This window comes from Dreissena polymorpha, chromosome 7, assembly GCF_020536995.1.
Source record: "Dreissena polymorpha isolate Duluth1 chromosome 7, UMN_Dpol_1.0, whole genome shotgun sequence".
In the NCBI taxonomy this organism is placed as follows: Eukaryota; Metazoa; Mollusca; class Bivalvia; order Myida; family Dreissenidae; genus Dreissena; species Dreissena polymorpha.
This window is the reverse complement of record NC_068361.1, coordinates 73,923,197-73,945,990: the sequence shown is the minus strand read 5'-3', so window position 1 is coordinate 73,945,990 and position 22,794 is coordinate 73,923,197. Positions and strand designations below refer to the sequence as shown.

The 22,794-nt window shown below is 32.8% G+C and overlaps 1 protein-coding gene across 1 annotated transcript in view; it reads right to left on the bottom strand.

Moving 5' to 3' along the window:
- Positions 1-4,178: 4,178 nt before the first annotated feature.
- Positions 4,179-22,794, bottom strand: part of LOC127839832 (furin-like protease kpc-1) — a 21,379-nt gene continuing 2,763 nt past the window's right edge. The window contains exons 3-17 of the mRNA XM_052368220.1: positions 22,666-22,794; positions 20,131-20,253; positions 19,167-19,234; positions 18,384-18,469; positions 17,681-17,859; positions 16,688-16,909; positions 15,912-16,012; positions 14,580-14,680; positions 12,802-12,916; positions 12,473-12,637; positions 12,040-12,161; positions 7,855-7,926; positions 6,335-6,469; positions 5,439-5,531; positions 4,179-5,130 (exon numbers count right to left, since the gene is read on the bottom strand). The exon at positions 22,666-22,794 is cut by the window's right edge and continues 24 nt beyond it. Of these exons, the coding sequence (XP_052224180.1) occupies positions 4,814-5,130; positions 5,439-5,531; positions 6,335-6,469; positions 7,855-7,926; positions 12,040-12,161; positions 12,473-12,637; positions 12,802-12,916; positions 14,580-14,680; positions 15,912-16,012; positions 16,688-16,909; positions 17,681-17,859; positions 18,384-18,469; positions 19,167-19,234; positions 20,131-20,253; positions 22,666-22,794 (2,028 nt within the window). The 3' untranslated portion in view covers positions 4,179-4,813. The remainder of the gene's footprint in view (positions 5,131-5,438; positions 5,532-6,334; positions 6,470-7,854; positions 7,927-12,039; positions 12,162-12,472; positions 12,638-12,801; positions 12,917-14,579; positions 14,681-15,911; positions 16,013-16,687; positions 16,910-17,680; positions 17,860-18,383; positions 18,470-19,166; positions 19,235-20,130; positions 20,254-22,665) is intronic.

Genomic DNA, 22,794 nt, shown 5'->3' with positions numbered 1-22,794 from the left:
ATTCGTTTAATAAACATAAAAAGTAAGAACTAAATTATTGTATTATACTTATAATATTCAAGAGGGAATATATACTGAATTAATTTATTAATTATTATTACTGAATCGATATCAAAAACAAGATATGATCATAAGGTAAAATGAGTTTATTTATTCGAAAATCATATGCTAGAGTTTACTGCCAGCGTAAAACTGAAATTTACTGTGACTGCCTAAATAGAACTTTTCTCGCTTATTGTACCAGTTTTTTTAAAACGATAACAACTTAAGAACATATAGAGCAGTGATGCAAAATACTAAGCAGAAGTTTATACATGTCCTTTGCGAAGGTTTGGCTTGAGGTACATGTATAGACACTTTCGTCCATTTGGGTACATAAGTCGCCGTGGCCTAGTAGATATGATAAATACCGAGCGACCGGGAGGTCACGGATTCGATCCGATCCCGATTATAAAAGCGTTCTTTAGACATCTTCAAAGATACTAAATCTTTCTGTGAATAAATACACATATGAACAGTTTCAACCAATCGATTACCTCTATTGTTACAATCATATTGTAGCAATTGCGAATAAAACTCCAAATTTAAGACTTGTTTAATCAACCCAGAATTGATTCTTTTTTACCAATAATTGACATATATTCAGCACAACTTTAATGTTAATTTGCTCCGTCGTAGAATCGTTTTTGTTCTTATCGCAACTGATCTCGCAATGTGTTCCTAAAAGTAATTGCAGTGTACGCTCTCATAGTGTAGCTGATAGGTTCAATCATGATGAAGCCCATTTGTTACGTGTACTCAATAGTAACATAACACACAAGTGGTCGATGACGTTTCAACATCGTCGTGTTGATAAGCCAGTCAACAATTAGAACATCTACATTCTAAGCAATCACTGTATATACCGTTACACTTTCAATAATCATTAAAAAAGAAGAGTCGCATAAGCGACAATGGTAGGTTTTGTCGACAAAATAATCATACAACATACAACTTGTGTTAGCTACCTCACAGACGCACGAATAAGCACACTACGTTTTAATTTACGTATCAATGCAAACACATTCATTTCTATACATAATATTTCACGTACAAAACGTTTTATATTGAAAAATCGATTTCATAGTCATGGAGTGTGACTTCCTTTAATAATTTAAAAATATTAATATTTTTTCTTCAGTGAAGTATGTCGTTTAAAGAAAATGTTGAGTCGCTGAATATGTACGCAGAACAGTATATTGCTCATATGGTTTGTGCTTGACACACGTGAAGAAATAATGATGTAATGCTAAATAGCCTGTCTGAAACATCCAGTACTATTTTAGTCAATAGACATTTGGTGGCTTGTTTTTTTTAAAAACATAATAACTTAATTACATATTATAACTAAACATACGTCCGTAAAACAAGAATATCCCAAGGGACATTCCACTTAATTTAACAAAAAAACTTCCACTTGTTAGTAAACAATGAAGGCAATATGTCATTTTGAAAAAAAACATGTTTACGGATTTTCTTAATTTGAGTTTCAATAATTATTATCAACTAACTAAAACTTCACCATTCAGCAATCTTACATAAGCGCTATGTTAAAATGATTCCAAATTATCGACACAAGTTGTTACCGCCGCTTCATTTTTTATATTAATATTCATTAAGGAACAAATATTTGTTTAAGAAATGTCTAGGTATGAACATTATTTTGCTCGTTCAGATGTAATGCAGGCATTCTTGATTGAAAACTTGAATTGTATTAGGTTAGTTTGTTCATTTACTGCCTGCAATGAAAATAAGTTATAGAGAACACAAGAAAAAAGGCTAAGAAAATATTTAACATTGAGCTCAGGTACTTTTTTCTCCAACTCCCCTGAACGTTCCTTGTCAAATTAAGATGCTGTTCCTTTTCAAATTTAGTTTCTTTTGGATCCATTCAATGCGTTTTAATGATTTTTTCACCAGATTAATAGTAGTAATAGTAGTAATATTTTGCACAAAAACAGACCTATGGTAATAATGCAAAATACTATAGACAGAATTAAGGTTGTTGTCCCCCCATGTCTTCCTCTCAATGTCCTCTAATAAAACATGTATGTTTATATTGATCGCTAAAATACTTTTGCTTGGTACAAGGTCAATACCTCTGAAAGATTTAAGCGAAAATTATGGTCCTTGTAAACGGATTATTTGTTAAAAATCTATTTACATATGAAGGTTAACTTGAAAACTTGATTACTTGTAACGTTTATCTCAAAACGAGAAACGGAATTTGCAAAACAGATAAACAGAATAATGCCTAAAGTATTCATAAGAAAATTAAAGTTCTTGTAATCTGCACTTCCTTCAAAAGTGTTATATTACTGTACGAAGTTTTGTTTCAATACCTTTCAAACTAAGGAAGTAATGCTTCGCACAATTAAATAAACATCAGGAAACACTTTGTAAAAGATAAAATTATTATTCTTTCACTTCGTTATTGTTCGTGAAGCACTGTTTCTTTGAATCTCTTCCATACTTCCTCAGATAGGTTCTCAGCAAAAAAGAACAGACGGACGGACGTTTGAACGGAGAGCATAATAACAGATAAGACACAGAAGCGTGCGTCCATGCGTCCAAGAAACACATATTTTGACAGACAAAAAGGATGTGGCAGAAACATGTTTGCCTGAAACCAAAGTGTATGTTATTATTTTATATGAATATTTAATTTTAAATTGCATGCAATATCAATTGTTTTGCTCGCATTAGTTTAATATTAAATATGTAGCTCACAACACGGCGTCAAACAACGATGACCAACTATTTTTAATTGTCTAATACAAATCAAGACATTACAATGACAATGTGTTTTCTTTCCATACTTAATGTTTGACCTGTATGTGGAACCTTTACTTTTGACCTATGGAAACATTTACCAGACACTTCGATCTAACAAGGTGATCACAAAATTTGATTGTTATAATTGTAATATATTGACGAAGTTTCATTATGGACCAACTGTAGAGATTCACCATACTTAATATTTGACATGCAATAGTGACAATGACGTTTCAGTTACTCACACGGGCTTTGCGATTCGCATGCCATCACGGTTGTCATGTGTCGCTAACCGCATATTAGTTTATGATATTGCAGTAAAGAAATGATTTTGTGACGAACCTGTGAATGGATTAATGCCCCAATTTTCATGTTGACATTCAAAAACCTTCCGCATACGTCTTTTAACTGGCACGGTCATTTATTAAACGCGAGGATATGTGTGCGATACAAAAAAAGTATAGTTTAATGTTGACACGTCTGTATGCGATTTTGAACTTTAATAGTTATACATGCTTTACATTGTATTCATTATTATTTTATTGTTCATGCGTGCGATAAGTTCTGATAGCGATGCACTGTACGGTACCAGTAGGAGAGAAATCATGTTAGTGTGTCACAATGAGGAATTGTTTCCATTAAAAACGGACTGTGTGCCAAATTCTGATGGTTGAGAAGTTACGTTATTATTATCGGCATAACATGTCACGCCAAGTACACATATGCTGTATGGCTGGTCTGGCGGAAAGACTTTAACGTATTATTATTCCTATGGCGTCGTAGCTTCCTGATTATCCGAATAAACAAGATTGTTTAACGACCTCGAACCAGCGTATGTTTTAGTAAGTAGACAGTAGGACTATATAAATAGAACTTCGAAAATGTATAATATACTTGTTCAAAAAGGGAAATATATAAGCGCCAGGTACACGTTTTTTGCAGGTTATCCAATAAACCCTAAATGGTAACCCAATCCTAGACTTTCTAATACTACTCATTCATTCATGAATATACACAATTGTTGCTGTGTTTGTGTTGCATTGTTCTTTTTTGTTCATGGAATAATTATTTTGCTTCTAAACAATCTATGTCCGAATTATTATGTTTAAAAGATGAAATAATTTTTAAAAAGCCTGTATTTTTTCCATTCGATCATTATTATCTTCCAGTTGAATATTGTGAAAACAATAAGTCTTACGTATCCACCAGCTATTTTAATTCGTGTGACAAACTGATCCAAAACAGGAGTTTATGACAACACTTGCGTTTAACGTTTGTAACAAGTAGATTATACTTTTTAAATCGGTCATAGCTAGCTCATACTAAAATTTATTTGCCTTTAAATGATACTATTGCGTGTGGAAAATAGGACGAACATATGTGATAATTAGTTAACATTAAAATAAATCTTAGCAAAATATGTATGTACAGAGAACAAGTTGTATTTTGTGCTGTTAAAAAATCGCAAAATAGCATATTTGTATAACAAATATTCATCATCAGAAAAAACACATCCAACAATACTAATTACATTTGCAAATAACCATTTACTAATTTTAAGTTATCACAAGTTGCAAACACATGTAAACATCAACGTCTAAAAGCATGACACTATCTTAGGATCAAAATTAAATATGTGGGATCGTATCAAATTTAAATATTCATCGTTTCACACGAAACTGTCTGTGTATCACGAGAATAGCATGTACACACAGGGACATATTTTTGCCAAAATGCAAACAAACGTTTAAGTTTCAATCCACTGAGTTGCTACACACAACTCCTTTATGATTTTAAAACAATTTAAATTACTTTGCATGTGTATTTTTGACAGGATTACTTCAAGTTCAAGATGTACATTGCTTTTGTGTGCAAAATGTATAATGTGAGATCTTATGGTCGACAATTGATAGAAGACGCGGGAGTTGGTTGTCAATAATCAGTGGGTGGAAAGAAAATCACGTGCTAATATATTCGTTTACTATTGGTTAAACACAAATCAAGAGAAAGTATGCGCGTTAGAGATTGGCGGAAGGTTGTATGTGGCACCCATCGAGTGCCCGACTATAGTTGGACCGCCAGCAGTCGACCTATGGACAGTGCCTTCTTTACTACTACCACCTAGACCAGAAGTATGTTCATAACCAGCATTCGTGTATCCAGCATTTCTGTCAGCACCATTTATGACAAAGGGTTGCACCTTCATTTTGCCAATCTTCTGCCATACGACGTAAATCACGATCCCAATAAGAATGAGGCCCATGACAACGCCGACGACGACTCCAACAATAAGACCAATGTTCGCTGACGAGGACTCTGTGCAAAATAACATTTAACAAGTTTTACTACACAATATTAAATTAACTTTTTCCGATCGGGACTTTTCATTCAAGAATACGATAATTTATGTTTTTTTCTACAATACATATCATATTGGTACGTTATCAAACAACTCGCGTGTGATTCGTTCAAATTAATGCAGTAATGTCATAAGGGTCCGTAGTTACTGGCTACAAAACATTTTTTAATTGGTATTTATAACGAGAGTCAAGCTAAAACTGACATATGAGGAATTGTTACTTCATCTAAACGTTGCGATCGGTTGTCGCCTCTTATTATCTTACCGGACGTAACGCAAATGTTGCTCTTGCATTCTAAACCTCCGGTTATGCTCTGACATAAAATGCTCACATCACAAAAGCCGCCTTCTGTGCCATCTAAACGGAAAATAAGTATTGGTCTTCACTATCGTACTTAAAACAGAAAAACTTTGAAGTAAATTTGATTTTTTGATTCTTTGTATTTTCATCACTTATATATGATCATTTCTTTAAATGACATATTCTTTAAAAAAAAACGTATGGACTTCATTGGGGGATATTTCCGAATATTCTTTTTCCAAAGGTGGTTGTGCTGTGAAACTGTTCATTTATCCCACCACGGTGTATATTGTTTTAAATGTAAATACAACTTTACATTAATTAAATTCAAAGTTAATTAAAGCATTCAAGTAGCAAATTAAGTCAATAGTTTACATAACGCTAATACAATGATACGTTTTTGTTACGGTTCGATTTTATGACTTAAACTTATTCTATCTTTATATCTAACAAGTTATCATAGTGTTTTGTGATATACCTTAAAAATGAACACATCTTCTAATAAGAATTGTTTTACATTTTCTGCAATAACTATTTACTGTGAGGAAGAAAAACAACACCCATACATGAACTATCTTGTAAGAAATAAACATGCAGTTAACGGACCTTGTAGAAAATATTAAAATATCCTTTAAGTGACATAATTTCTGTTCAATTACCATGAACTGAACATAAGTCAAAATCAAAATAAAACAAAAGAAATGGAACACATATTCATGGCATATCATATCCGCAATTATCATCCTCTGCGTGGTAGTGAAATAAAAATAATACAACTCATGAATGACACACCTTTCCATCAATACTCAAACGCTCTTCGAAAGTAAAATAAAATTATATAAAACCTGCAAATGGAATACCTTCTCTGCAATAACCATGCACTGTGCGGAAGCCATTGTTACATGGGACGCAGACCAGACCGGGCTTTAAACATCCGGCATCCATGTATCCGCTACAGGTTCCCGACTCCGTACACTTTCCGCCGAGGGAACCAGCTATGAAAACATGTGATTTATTTAAGACAAAGTAGTGAGATATATCGTTTTCCAATCATAGTAGTAGAAATAGAAGTAGTAGTAGTAGTAGTAGTAGTAGTAGTAGTAGTAGTAGTAGTAGTAGTAGTAGTAGTAGTAGTAGTAGTAGTAGTAGTAGTAGTAGTGGTAGTAGTTCGCCAAAGTAGTTCTGTCTGATGACACTTGTCTTTTAATTCTTTGCTTTATGTCTGTATTTGTTCTGTATTGCCTACACACACCGTCTTTATACAAATATGTTTGTTCTCTTCGTATGCCATTAGGCATTTAGTTTTTGAACGTGTCTGTTTGTTCAGCGCATTTGAATTGTCACAATATTCAAGATGTTCTGCATTAACTCTAGTAACTTATGCATATAAAAACAATCAAAATATAAATAAAAAATAATTTTCATTTTGTCAATGCTCTTATATGATATATACATGAATTAATCAGTTATGACCTGCCTTACTTGTGTCATGTAAAAACATCTTTTAATTTGGTAAATGCGTCATTGTTATGTAATATTATAAGGTTCCTGCCTCATATTTCCTTTTGAAAATATGTTTTTACTCTTTTAAATAAATAAATGTCGTTTTTTTGTACATGATTATTACTATATGTGCATTAATTATGTTTTTATGTACTTATTGTATTTTTTATGTATATACATCGTTAAATTATTTTTTTATTATTATATATGCATGTGTTATGGTTTTATGTACTAAAGTTTTTGATTGTTACATAAAATCATCGAATTTTTATGTACATCTAGCATTATTTTATGTTAATTCACCAAGCTGTTTTGTTATTTACTGCATATTGTCAATTATAGACCAAGTAAGAGTATGCACGTATTTAAACTTAGACAAATCGTAATGAAGTGCTTGCACAAAATATCAATTCGACATTATAAACAGATTTCATGAAGGCTCATTCATAGAAAGAATTGATGTAGGCATAACACATACACGCTGCGAGTACTGCACAGTTTGGTTAATATACACATCAAATTGTCACAATCCCCAAAACAATTCGATAAATACCTATGCCATCGTGACACATTTTATTGAATGTGTTTAAATTTAAATGACAGAAAATGAGGCTAGTACATGTTGATACATATACACAATTACATATTTCAGAAATAAAAATATGTCTTTACATGCAATTAAATATAGCGTTTATCTTCATTAATACAAATACTATTAAAAACGAAAGCTACTAAATTATATTTTTTATAGATATTGAACGGAAACCAATCTGACCCAGATCATAGTGTACAGTTAAATAAACTAACGAGCGAATGAAACGGCCCCTTAAAAGCAGGACAAATACTAAGCTATAAACCTTAATTAAATGTAGTATACCTGATGGCGTTCCATCTACTGGGTCTGTCACGGTACCGTACACTGTCAGCTCCCAGCTGTAGAGGTTCATGTCTAAAAAAATACTTAGATTTAGTATAAGTATTAGCAGCTGCAGCAACTGGAAGCAGGAACAGTTATAGTAGAATTATTATTAGCTCTATCATTTTTATTTGTAGTTATAGTTGTAGTATAAATAGTAGCATAAGTAGTAGTAGAAGTTGTTGCTGTAGCAGCATCAGTAACAGAAACATGAGTAGCAGTTCAAGAGGTAGTAGTAAACGTAATAGTAGATGCAGTAGTAATAGTAGTAGTAGAAGTAGTAGTAGACGAAGACGAAATAGTAATAGTAGAAGAAGTGGAAGTAGTAGTAAAAATTCTACCAGTAGTAGTAGCAGTAGTAGAAGTGGTAGAAGAAGTAGTAATAGTAGTAGTAGTAGAAGTAGTAGTAGTAGTAGTAGTAGTAGTTGTAGTTGTAGTAGTAGTAGTAGTAGTAGTAGTAGTAGTAGTAGTAGTAGTAGTAGTAGTAGTAGTAGTAGTAGTAGTAGTAGTAGTAGTAGTAGTAGTAGTAGTAGGAGAAGTAGTAGTAGTAGTAGTACTAGTAGTAGTAGAAGTAGTAGTAGTAGTAGTAGAAGTAGTAGTAGTAGTAGTAGTAGTAGTAGTAAGTAGTAGTAGTAGTAGTAGTAGTAGTAGTAGTAGTAGTAGTAGTAGTAGTAGTAGTAGTAGTAGTAGTGGTAGAAGTTCGCCAAAGTAGTTCTGCGGAGGAATGAAAATATTAAAAATGAAAGAAAAATCGTTTTTATTGTGTGTTTTAAACGGAAAGTTGCTTAAGGAAATGTTATTTAATTATGTTTAAATGTGATTTTGAATCTTTATTAAGGCTGATAGCGATTATCAGAAGCACGATTACCTGACCTACTTTCGCTTTCACTTTTCACTCGTAAAAGAAGTGATACCCACAATTCCTTTCGCGTTAGAACACAGGTCAGTAAGACCGGTGTGTACACAATGATTCAATAAGGGAATGATACAAAGGAATAAAGTATAATGAAGTTTAAAAGATTGATACAAAAATTGTAGCCCCTAAATAGCACAGTAAGAATCGACAATCATTCTTGCGACAACAAAACACTTTTTTATCGCGTGTTTGTAACAGCAAGCAAGAATCGCATTACGGAAAACAGTCATTATTTCCTTATAACTGAAAATAGTTGTGTCGCAATAACGACATATTTAAAAAGGTTTCCTTCAAATTAAGAAATTTGTCATTGAATCATTATTTATTTAAAACATGCCATCGAAGTATATGTGTTATATATAAAACATAATAAAAATCGTTATATACGTTTCATGTTATGCTTAAAATAAATCTTAAAACTTTAATTTCTCAAACAACGGCTTAAAATATCAACTTTTATGTAGTGATTGTTTGAGATAATTTACTTCATAGAATATCTGATGAATTACACATTTTCATCCACTACGCTCTGATACTTCTGAACTATGTGCGGATGTTGGTGCACCTTTCAAGTGTATATAATGCTTGCATATTTTTTCCCTTTAATTTATTTCTCTCTTAACAAAATGATTCGAAAAAAATAACATCATGTTGATTTTAGGTAAGTAACTGAATAAAAAAACACCATTATGTACACTAAGGCATTTACAGGCTGGTCAATCGTTAAGCAAGGTATTTGAACGTACTCCGGTTCCGCACGTGCAACCCAGTTATAAAACACACATAACGTCATATTACACGAATGCACTGCAATCTAAATCTTTCTACCTAAATATAGTGAAATCCTTTTTTTATTTTGTGACACGCTGAAATACTTAAGACAAGACATGGGAACACGTGTAGCATAGAAGAATTTGATAAGGCCCGTATTCTGGAATGGAAAAACAACAGCCTTTAAAATAAAATATATAATTGATTTTCAGCAAGATATATTCTTCCAACATTTGATAGAACAACGACCCGCATTATATTGAGCAAAAAGGGTCGGATGTTTATTAATTTAGTGCATTTTCAGTCGTGATGCGTTGGAACTTAGCATTTATTGTTTGACTGCGATTTGTATTTTGAATTGTAATTGTGAACAAAAGAGCCTGTAACTTAGTAAATATCCCCCTCTAAAGGCGGAGAGATATAGAATTGGCCTTGTCCGTCCGTACGTCAGTTCGTCCGCCCGTCTTTCACAAACAAAATGTTGCAGGGGATATTAATTCTACGAATTTGCTTGTTTATCTTTTTTCTTAATTTCTTTTTGATAACCCACGAGCCATTCGGAATGAAATCTAAATGTGGGAAGGTTTTAAAAGTTGAAAGTAAGAAATTATATATTTTTTAATTTTGCGATTAACTTTGTTGAAATCCATTTGATGTTTTATTATATTAAACACAATTGAAATCATAAAAAGAGAATAAACATTATTTTCAACAGTTTGTCACTTGTGTGCTCAGTTTTTTTCTTTAAGGCATATTTGCAATGACGTGAACCCACACGCTGAAATAGTCGTTTATTTCAAAGGTCAGAAAAAATAATAAGAACACCCTCGATGTAAATTTTATTTTAATATCAGCTAATGGTTGATCTATCAAACATTATGCTATATGTAATAAAACAAAATAATTAAAATTACCGCGTACGTTCTTAAAATGTAATCTGTACTTTAAAATATCTGAGTCATTGCTAGATTTAAAAACAAAATACTGATTTAAGTACATTATTATTACGTTACTGTGGCTTTTCAACAGCTAATAGATTATCATTAACTAAAAAAATAATAACGAAGTTCATGTAGGTAGTGGATAATTGCTTTACATATACGCCATAATTGCCTTCTGTAGTATCTCTATTCACATGCGAACTTGTTTGTAGTATGTAAACGTTTTCCTAAAAATGAAATACTTGTGTTGGATTAGATTTTCATCGTACACGAATTGTTAAAATAAAATTGTTTTTCATATATATGTTCCTAGCAATTCCCAATAATATGGTACTGCGTTAATATACATGAATGCATACAAATAATATTCCGTGCATTGGTGAAGTAATATCAAGGATCACAATTATTACCGTTGATATGCCCCTATAAGTGTATTGTATCCGTATTGGTTTTAATTGAATACTTAATTACCTAATGTAATGATCTCGATATACATCATTTATAATTTGTATTTTCATTTAATTAAAATCTACAATTGCATACAACAATAAATTGGTAAAGTCATGTCAAGAATATCAAACAAAATTGGTAAGCCTCTTTAAATGTATTCAAGTATCTTGTTTTTTGTTTGGTTCAGTATAAATTTATAATTGTTTGATTTTGCTACACATAATTTGTGTTTCACTTAATTTTTTTTTTTGCATTGGCATACATTAAAACATTGGTAAAGTCATGTCAAAAATTACAACTAATACCGCCGATATGCCCCTTTAAATGTATTGTCAACATCTGTTTTAAATTGAATGCTGAATTTACCTACTTTTACTGATCTTGTTACACATAACCTGTGTTTTCATTTACATTTAAATCTACTTTTTAATTGGCATACATGTGCTAGTATGTGTTTTGCCCTGCACCGTGTACATGGTTTCCACTTTGTTTTTAAATTGTATGTTAATACATGCAGTTAAACTGCATTTGTGAACAAAAGACCCCGCTGGTCTATTGTTTTTTATATGTGTATTAAGTTATAACTCATTAAACATTATTTTGAAAAAATCTAGGTGCAGGAAGGCATGTAGATTAAAAATAAAAATGACTTTGATGGATTTTATATATTTTCAAATGTGAAACTCTGTTGTTTTGTTTTCAAAATTGATAAAAAACATGAATAAATCGTTTCATGTATATATATATTTTTTGCAGTTAAATTAAATCCGGCTGATATATTTTGTGAGAAATAGAGGTTGTTTTCAACACTTTTCTGATGACTTTACTCAAGTTTTTATGTTATCACCATTTTGGTGAATTGTTCGCATGCTGAAATAGGCTTGTTGTTCAAGTGCGAATAAAAAATGAACAACACCGGTGACCCATAATTTTTATTCTTTTTTTCTATCCACAACAGATGGTTCTAGCTAAATACCAAAAAAAAATACCAAATTCTAGGTGTAGCAAAATGTTCATTGAAACTGCGACATACGCCCTTAACTTATGACTAGAGAAATGTATTCTTACTATTTCCCCCAAAGACATCATAAAGGGTTACACTCCATGAGCCCGCGGCACTTTCACCCCAGAAGTGGACCGTCATAAGGCTCCAAGTTATCTGGTAAGCATCGTCGTCTAAGGTTCGATTGCTTAAAATGTATAAAATACAAGTGTATAATATGTTTTACAATATATATATATATATATATATATATATATATATATATATATATATATATATTATTATCGTGTATGGTATACAATATAAACAATTATAAGGCATTAATATGTAAGGACCTTATATTGAACACAGTTTAAAAAAAATCGAAAAGGCATACATGTATTTGAGGAAACACATTGTAAAACACCGAGAAATAAACTGGGCAAACTTGTAAAAAAAATATCAACTGAAGATACTGAGTCTAGCAGTTTACAAATATTTTTTTTATAAATAAATTACCCCAGAACTGTTACAACGGTGCTTGCGGGTGATTTCAGCTTTATATTTGTATCGCCTCTGTACGAGGACTGGAATGTAACCTTTATGGTCACGTGCTCTGTGTAGAGAACTTTACATTTACTTAGGTCTATTATGTCTGTGATTGTTACGCCATTGCTGTTTTCCCTGCAAAAATACACGAAAATTCTTTGTTGTAAAAATGTTTATTCACAACGAAACAACAATTAGCAGCACAGTTTAAAATTAAGTCGGCTTTTCAATCAAAGAAATAGTGTCAGGTCATAATAGTATTAAAATCAGTCTGCTAAATAGTTGTTTATCTCATTTACCTTGATTCAGTTGAGAACGCATAGCAGAGGATGCGAGGAGGTACTGTTTCCCAACTTGCGGCGGAGTCTACCAAATTTTCTGCATTCATCAGGCCAAAGCCGAAATATGGACTCACTGAAAGTATAAATCCATGCATTAATAAATAATAAATATTAATATTTTAAATATTTTCATTAGCGGCGTCTACAATATTCACTGTTAATATCAGAACAACACACGACTATGAACTCAATGAAAGTATTTATGAACTTATTTAACATTTGTATAGCAACGGTTTATATGGTATGATTTTTACATCAGGTTTTAAACGGGTCTTAGATAAAGCAAATGATTCGATCATATACATATGACCATCTGAAGTTTAATCGTTTCATTTAATACGACTTTTAAAATAAACGTTCATGATAAAATAATGTTTTTTAAACGATCAACATTTAACCTGTTCTATCGTATGCAGTTTCTATATTCAACTGTAGCCATGTAAATATGTTATATAAGGAAGTCTAATGTATGACCTCATTACAACTTTTTGTATGTACAATGACAGGTTCATCTCTTACAAACTTAAGGTTTTATATAAATTGATGTAATATACCTTCGGCAAAATCTAGATATTGTTAAAGGGACTATCCACGCGACGCGAATCGATGTTTTGGGAAATTACGAGGATTGCTTATATAGCTATAAAATACCTCTAGATTCTACGTGAGCGTGGTTGGTCGATTGGTAAAGTAGGGAGACATTTACTCCAAGCTTCCATGACACTAGGGGTCAGTGGTTCGAGCCCTCTGGAGGTTAACGTTTTTTCTTCTTTTTTAAAAACTGTTTTCTTATTTTTCACTGGAGATTTTTAGTTCAAATGTTTAAATGTATCAATATAAAGCATTTTAAGCAGTTAATGACAAGCTTTTATACATGCCGAAATCTGTTGGACGGCCCTTTTAAAGGAACTGTCAACCACGACGTCTAAGAAAAGAAACGTTGTAAAATACCGTGTATTTTACAATTATTAGTTTATATTGATTAAAATATCACGCCTGGTATATAACATTACTTGAAAACAGTTGTTAAGTTTTCATATTTTCAGTATATTTGGTAATCAATTTAATGGGTATGTCTACCAGGTAACTACCAGTTAATTATAAATAACGCCAGATGATTGATCATCGTCGTCACGTGGTAAACACAGGAATGCAAATTGTGCATGCATAGTGAATTGGATATATTTTAAATATAAAATGATTAATCTACTTGCGTTATTTATAGTGTGTATATCGTTATTTCACCTATTTTCGCGATGTACTTTCGATTTCACATCGCGAAATTTTATTACCGAAAAAAACTGAAAATATGAACTTTTTTCAAGTAATGTAATGACCAGTCGTGATATTTTAATCAATATAAACTAACAATTGTAAAAAAACGGTATTTTAGAACTTTTCTTTTTTCGTCATTCGTGGTTGACAGTCCCTTTAAAATGCATAACGTTTTGAAGGAATGTTTTTTTTGTATTACCTAATTATACGAACGTACATATTGCGATGCTTTTAAAGCGATGTCTGCCTTAAATCGGGCGATAACCAGTTTCGATCTATATTCAGGGAGTTTACCCAACATTTGCTATTGCCATTTAAGAAAACTTGTGGAAAGGCATCACAAGTAACGCAATAAATGTAACACTGTTTATGTGTGGCTTACAGTAATACATGTATATTAAGACCTAACCTCTTTCAGTTTGAGTTAGTTTTATTTAATGAGTCACAATGTAAATGTATGCCTTGTTTGCCAGCCCCGTTACTATAGAAACCGCCAGTTAGCCCGGCGCTGACAGATGTTTTGACGATCAAATGCTGAACGTCTCTCCACGTAAGGGCGTCACTGAAACAACAAGAAGCGAGTGAGAAGTTTGATACATTTTCAAAATGTCTATTTTCCATTCCCTTACAAGTCCAATTGTTACTAAACATTATATATTTCAAACTTGATCTTAACCAAGGAATTTGACTAAATACTTTTAAGCTTTGATTTTATCGCGTTAAACTTTATTAAAAACCAAACAATACTTCATATAATCTGTAGACAGGTTAAAATTGTGCAAAATATGTACATAATACACGAGTAGGATTTTGGACAACAAACCAGAGTTTACAATAACTCTAATTTTTCTTCGTAAATAGTTGAGATACGACCATTTGTCTTAGTTGTTTTGGCTAATGTCGAGTTTGATACATTGAGACGTAAACACGAAGTAAACAAGAATATGGAGAAACATATCTCAGTATGTTACACAGTTCAGGTTGAGTAATGTTTGCTTATGATAACCCAAATAATGTTATATGACACGAAGCCGGGAATCATTTGAACCAATGAACATAAACACACATAATCATGATATTGACAAAAACGCTCAAAACTTTAATAATGTCAAGTAAATAAAATAATCTGTAAATACTATTCGTGTCATGTAAGGGTTATGATTTCAAGCTATGTTGATTGCATCTACGGTGAATGGATACTTTGCCCAAATGTGAGTGCTTTGATTGTACCTTCGCTGAATACATACGTGTAGTATGAGCTATTTCCAGATATGTTGAATACATATTATGCATGCAATATGAAGCCTTCGTTGCTAGACAAGTTGAGAATATAATTCGTCTCTAATGTGAATAGTATTTTGTCTTTTAGGTTAGGGATTCAATTCAATATATTTTTAATGATACATTCTCCGTAATATGTGTTTTTTTAAATCGGGCTATGTTGAAAACATACTTTGAATGTAACATGAGTTATTTGATTAAAGCTGTGTTGCCTTAATGTGATTACGATTTCCAGCTGTATAGAGTGCACAAGTTACCACTTATATGAGAGCTTTGATTTCGGCTAAATTCCCAACACATCCAGTCTTAATTTAGATGGTGAAATCAAACTTTGCATTTGATGGGGCAACCATGATTCCGGTTGTGTTCTATAAAGTTCAAGATATATTAAGACCTAAATGAATATCTCTGATTATGCACTGGCTATTAGTTTGTGCTTGTCATGTAAGAGCGATGTACTCTTCGATGTTTGCGAGCTATATCTCGAATCAATAATGACGTCAAAGATATACTTTGCTTGTAACGTGAGTGCTATGATTCCTGCCGCTAGTGGACACGCGGCAGACGTGCCATCGAAGTCGTCCACACAAGTGTTAGATGGACCAGTCGTTATCTAAAATACGGAAATATAAAAAAGGTGTTTATAACTTATTTCGATAATTAATACATATGTTTAACTAAATGTGTTCGTAAAGTTGATTTTTAAACCGCAACTGTGCTTAGTTACAGCAATTAAACAAAGTTTAATGCATACATAAAATAAGTTTTATATATGTAAATATGTAATTAAACAGTTTAATGAACATATAAAATATGTTTTATATATGTAAATGGGTAATTTAACAAGCTATATCTTTGAAAAAAGCGAAAGCATATACGTGACATACATAGAAAAACACATGCAAGAATACATGATTCAGGAAAGTTGATAATCCTGAAAGATCAGTCCTTCAAAAAGACTTGTGCGTTGACATTGTATTTGTGGACGAGCAGATTTAACATATTAATGAGCCAATATCAGCCAAAGGATATCGGGTACGTTTGTGTTTGTGTTGTGTGTCTGCCTTTGTTTTACTACATGTTCTTAATCTACAGGATATACTATTATATTTGTAATCAAAAGAAAAGTAATGATTGTACAATACCGATTATAAAAACTACTTTTACGGCTCATTTAATGCATTACAGTTGATACATTGATTCAGCACATTGCTAAACAAAAAAAAACTTAACAATTTCAAGCATGGGACCATGTGTAACCACAAGCGTCGGATAAACTGTTACCCACAATGGCCAGATCATTCGGATCGCTGTCAATGTTTCCACTGTACGCCGCTGCCATAACGGCCGAGCAATGTTCCGAGTACGACGTGGGCGTGCCGGATTTCGACACGGCTGCTATAGCAATAGTGTACATGCTGATCGTGTATCCATCAGCCTGACAATCGTCACTCAAATCACCACCGTTGCCGGAAGCCCATACATAAATTGCGCCCTTTCCTCCTCTGCCCTATAATGGTAGACGTTTTTCTTCATTTTATCAACGATAAAGCAATTGTTGTTCGACCTAATTTAATTTGACACGCTGAGCCCATATTTTAAATAAATAATGCTATATTAACATGCATTTAATAATTAAATAACCAGCTTTTAAAATTGCTTTTTGAATGTTTTCCAACTTAAATGATTTTTGTTTTGTTTTCCGCATAAAATATTGGAATTGATAAACTAATTGTTGAACACAAGTGGCATGTTTAGCGAAATGTGGTTCGATCCCTTATGTACCAAACGTTATAATGTCTATTAATAAAGTCAAACTTAATTCTGCAGTGTGACACAATGAAACATTTTATACATCATTAATGTGTTGTACCATTCAATCCAAATATATATGAGTTTTAAAACTTAATTTGAAAACGCCCGATCTTAGCATCCAATTGTATTGTATAATACACTCATATTATTCTACGGTTTCCTATACAATGCGGTTGGTTAGTGTGTTCTTTTTTATATAATATAAGATCGGATTTAGTTGGTTAAAAAGAGCGGTTTCTGACGAACAAACACCTTTATACGATTCGTTGATACTATATTTAGAAATAAAAGCATCATAACATGTAGAGGAATCTTCTAAGAGAATACAGATGGAAAGATAGTCAAGTCTTTTGAGGTTCATATGATTTGTGTGTCCCATTTTACTAGTAGGATGCTTATATTTAGAACAAAATCGTTTACATTGTCAAACAAAAATAATTTGTAAAAATGGTTAGATTGTATTCACGTGTTCAACGCCTTCCACGAATGCTGCGTTAACGACGCTGGGCAATTCGTCCACGGTTATTCCGGAGTCGGTCGGACCCCAACTATTGCTGTAGATATCGATGTCAGACAACTTATAGGTTAAGGCCGCGGCTTCGTCCGAAGGCGTCATTCCGGTCTTGGAATCAAGTAATCGTAGACCTGATGGCAAATATAAAAGAGGGTAGTAATCGTGTAGTGGAGGACAATGTGTAATTTTCACAGTATTCAAATTACTTACTTAATCATATTCACTTGACACAATATCAGAATATTTCAACAAATATTTTGAACAACCAGACCAAGCAATTCGATCAAATTACGAAACCAATTCTTTGCCTCAATTATTTTATTGAAATTACAATTTATGGTCGGACATCACAGCAAGTATATCAAGAAGTCTCAAAACTTTGAACACCATGAGTTGATACACTGTAACCGCAGACAGCATACATCAAATCGGGATATTTTAAGAAGTGAAACAACCTATAAAAATAGAGATTGTGTGTGTTACTGTGGAAGTGTAACAGTTAATGTATGAGTGTAACTGCGCGTGTTCATGCGGGTGTACGTGACTAAGTTACTGAAATGGTTTGCTAAATAGATTAGGATTTTAGTAAGCCAATACGGTATATCCATAACAAATATAGTTGTTTAAGTCAACTTAAGATCCTCTTCATTGTTACCAGCTAAATTGGCTTCGTATGCCGTTCCAATAACGCATTCTGAGTTCTTCAACGCGGCTGCGACACCTGCGCAATTTGTCCCATGCCTGGAACGGAACGGAACAAAGTCAATTTTACTGGTATCAGATTTACCTTCAGCCACAAGGTCGTAAGACGGACGGCACACAAGACACGGACTATTGAAGTAGTGTATATCTGTGTGTTGTGAAAAAAATGCAACTGTCTTAGCGCTTAAGTTCGGTCATCCAAACGCTACTGGAATTATGCCTCCACCAACCGTGTTCAGTTCGGAGATAACCAGAATACAAATCGTCTTTTAACTTCGCGTTCTAAGAAACACTTACATGCGATACCCACAATTTATAAAGGGGTAAGTTTATTTACCGTTCTGTGTCAGTTTTTGATACTGTGATACGTTGACAATGTTATTGATTCGTATGGATATTTTAGCGTTTGCATTTAAAAGCATGATTACAAGCTAACAATATTACCGTCGATAAATGTTTCATTTTACTTCCACGTATAAAGAGGCACTGAAGACATTAAATCGTACCGAGACACATGGACAAGTCTTTCTTTTTGTTTTCACAGCTTAAAGATTGTTCCTGTTTTTGCCACTAGATGTTATATATAATATGCGTTTTGATTTATCGTTTCAGAATTTAGTTTTGCAGGACAAATTTGCGCCTTTACACAATATTATATACATACATAAGGAAGGATTTTTTCCTTATCACCCAATATTGAAAGATTTATGAAGCCAATATGCAATTAGGATCTTACCCTTCATCGCCATTAATGTGGTTGGGATCAGCGATGTTTTGCATGAAGTTGAAACTGAGGGCTGCATCCTAGAAATATAAAAACAATTGCATTCACTTTAACAATAAGGTCCAATCGACATTGAATATCGGACACTCTGATTCAGACTTGATCATATTGAACAACCTACGCAACAGACAAGCTGACTAGAACATTGTCGTGAAAAACGCTTCGCAATAGGCAACCTCAAACCCGGGTTATTCACTATAATGGTTGGCACTCGAATGTAAACAGCATATCCTAACATAAACCACTTATGAGATGCTTTATTGAAAGTTATACCATGTATAACGCTACGCATGATGTAAGCCATCTTGTTTGTATTCATCGTATGTGCTTGTCATAAAGTAAATAACATATTAGTACAAACACGGTTCCGTGTTATAAAGCAGCAGATTAAAGGGATCTTTTCACGCTTTGGTAAATTGACAAAATTGAAAAAAGTTGTTTCAGATTCGCAAATTTTCGTTTTAGTTATGATATTTGTGAGGAAACAGTAATACTGAACATTTACCATGGTCTAATATAGCCATTATATGCATCTTTTGACGATTTTAAAACCTAAAAATTATAAAGCGTTGCAACGCGAAACGATTGAATAATTTGGAGAGTTCTGTTTTTGTCGTTAAATTTTGTGAAACTACGAAGATTGCTTATATAAGGTATAAAATACTTCAGGTATATGTACTCGGCGGAGTAGCTCAGTAGGCTAAAGCGTTTTTACTTCAGGACTCTGGCAGGACTCCAGGGGTCACTGGTTCGAAACCTGGTCCGGGCAATGTTCTTTTCCTTTTTTAAATTTTATTCTTGATTTTTTACTGGAGCTTTTACGATCCAATGTTTACATTTATCGATATAAAGCATTTAACGAATAAGTTAAAAAATGCCAAAATCTGTGAAAAGGCACCTTTAAGTTTCAACATACATAATTTAAGTCGATGTGAGAAGTATCGATACCGTCGTCCACTATCGCCAGTGTGATACCACTTCCGGTGAACCCTTTGTTCCACGCTTGTTCAATCCCCATGGAGGGGTTTTGGCTAGTTTGCTGAAAAATAAAATACCCAAGTGTTGGTACTGTTATACAAACAAATGGATTAACACAATGTTGTATTTTTCAACATCATTGGTATCGCATTTTGCCCTGTTCGAAGAAAATACACCAATAAAGGTATAAAGGGCATCCGTTCTTTCTGAAGTTAATCTGGTCAATCGCAATTTCGATAAAGCATATTTTCAAATTCAATTGAAAACCTCATTTTAAACAACACACCATAAATATTAGTGGCAAGTGTGCTGCATACGCTTTGCGGTCTTATTGTGCGGCATAGTTTTTGCGCATTATAATTGAGAAGTTGTGTCCCTTAGTAGTAATTTTGTCATTATAATTACTGTTTTCCTGGGTTGTTAAAGTCATCGAATTTGTTCAAACTGCTTCTCACTAACGATGTTAGTTCATTTTACAATTTGTGTATTGTTTTGGCATTGATTTCGTTCATTTCCTATGCAGCAGTTTTAGAAATTAAGTCAGAATAGGCCAGTCCCATTTGTTCTTTTTTTCTTAACTATGGAAGGCCATATGGTCACTTTAAACGTTATGCGATTTGCATGTGTCTAATTATTTTCACGATGATAATGATGTTATGGGGTAACGTTTAGTACATTTTATGAGATATTCAGAATATTGAATGTCTTGTTTATTTTTGTTGTAGCTTTTTACCCTTTATGACGTTGCAATACACTGTCAAAGCGACTTGCGTGTTTTGTCTTTGTCAACGGTGTTAATCTGACTGCATTGCGGCAGTACAGCAAGACACAAAACGTTAATACAAATCTTACGATTAAAGTGTTACTTTTCAGACGACATCCTATTGTTCACATATTTTTGTTCTGAATTTCGTTTATTTTACTCAAACGATCTTAAATTGAAAACGGTTTGACGTTGTGAAAGGAGTTTATATAACAGTCGGTATCCAAGAATAGTAGTAAAGTTGTTAAATGTATACCATTTCCTAAACCAACAGCTGATCTCGACACGTTCTGGTGGCAGCTGTCATATGTACAACTATTAAAATCACTGTTATTGGCCATTTATTTAATTTTGAAAATGGCAAAACTGTTATGTTTCATGCTGCATTTTCCATGAACAAAAAGATAAATATTTGATAAGCAATCTTAATTATGATTTATTCAATTTTATATTGAATTACATGCGGACTAAGGGTACCAGCTAGAATGCTTGAGAAAGCATGTCTATTTTGAGTAAATAACAAGCTAAAACGATACTTGTGGCTAATGTTTCATAACTCCATCGATACATTCAATTGAAGACATATTATCAGTAATACACCGTTAGACATAGTAACTAAGGCAATATTTGTATCCGCACGCGTCTGCGAGTGGCAGTTTCAATATGTTATTTTAGTAATCCTATCATATTGATGTTAAAGCAGAAGTGGAACCTGTTTATAGTATTATTTATGCTGTATCAAGAGTATCACGAATAATGTATGAATTGATAAGAATGTATTACAATTATTAATTGTATAATTACTGCAATCTTGCGTGGAAATAATTGGAAGTCATTTTGTTTCATTGCACTCAAACTAAAATGATGAACTATTTTTTTGTGAATTTGTATTTAGGTATCAAACGTACGATGGGCAGCATTTTCTAAAACAAAACTATTCATTTATTCATCTAAATTGATTTTAGACTTAATTATCGTGAAAAAAGACATATGCCCCACCCATTTGAGATACATTTCATGCATGAATCATGTGTTCCACTTTGAACAAAAATGTTTATCAACCACATCTGTTTTGTGATATTAACATAACCGCTACAATTCAATTGAAAAATCAAGAGCAAAAGTAGGGCGCTGCAGCCTGCTCCTATTTCAATCCACCTCGCTATCCTTTTGGACTGATCTAACCCGAAACGTTTTTATGTGACCTGGTGGCCATTATTTTCAAATTGTAAAGGCAAATGTCAAATAGGTCGATTAATCTATTAACTATGAACGGAATAATGATCCTGGATTTTCCCCTTATGTAATTGCATTCCCAAACGGAATTACTCTTCGGCGAACCTGAGTAGGTTATACAAATCGATTGAATTAAATCCATTTTGTGCTTAATTTATTTTAATTATTTACCTCTGTTCAAAAGTCTCACAAGAGTGTTTCATAAATCAATGATCAACATGATCATTAAACCATACCATACATATAAAGCAAAATTCCCTTAAGAGAAATATACTTCTCTTCTATACGTGATTTGAGTCGGAAAGATATGTTTAAGTATTTGAATTATTCAACAATCAATACATTAAATGACTACTTAGTTTTCAGTAAAGTACACCTCATGTTCTTTCATTAAAACGGATGTGAGTAAAAACCCATCTCATAATGTTATATTCCGGTTGATCGATGCTTTAAATATTGGTGAACTTTACTCACTAAATGCCATTGATTTGACCACTTAGCATCGTTGACAGTAATAGCTCTTCTAAATCGTTGATGAAACACTTCTGTGGCATTGCTAAATATTCTCTCACGTAGAACGGATTTTGTCACCATATAGTGGAC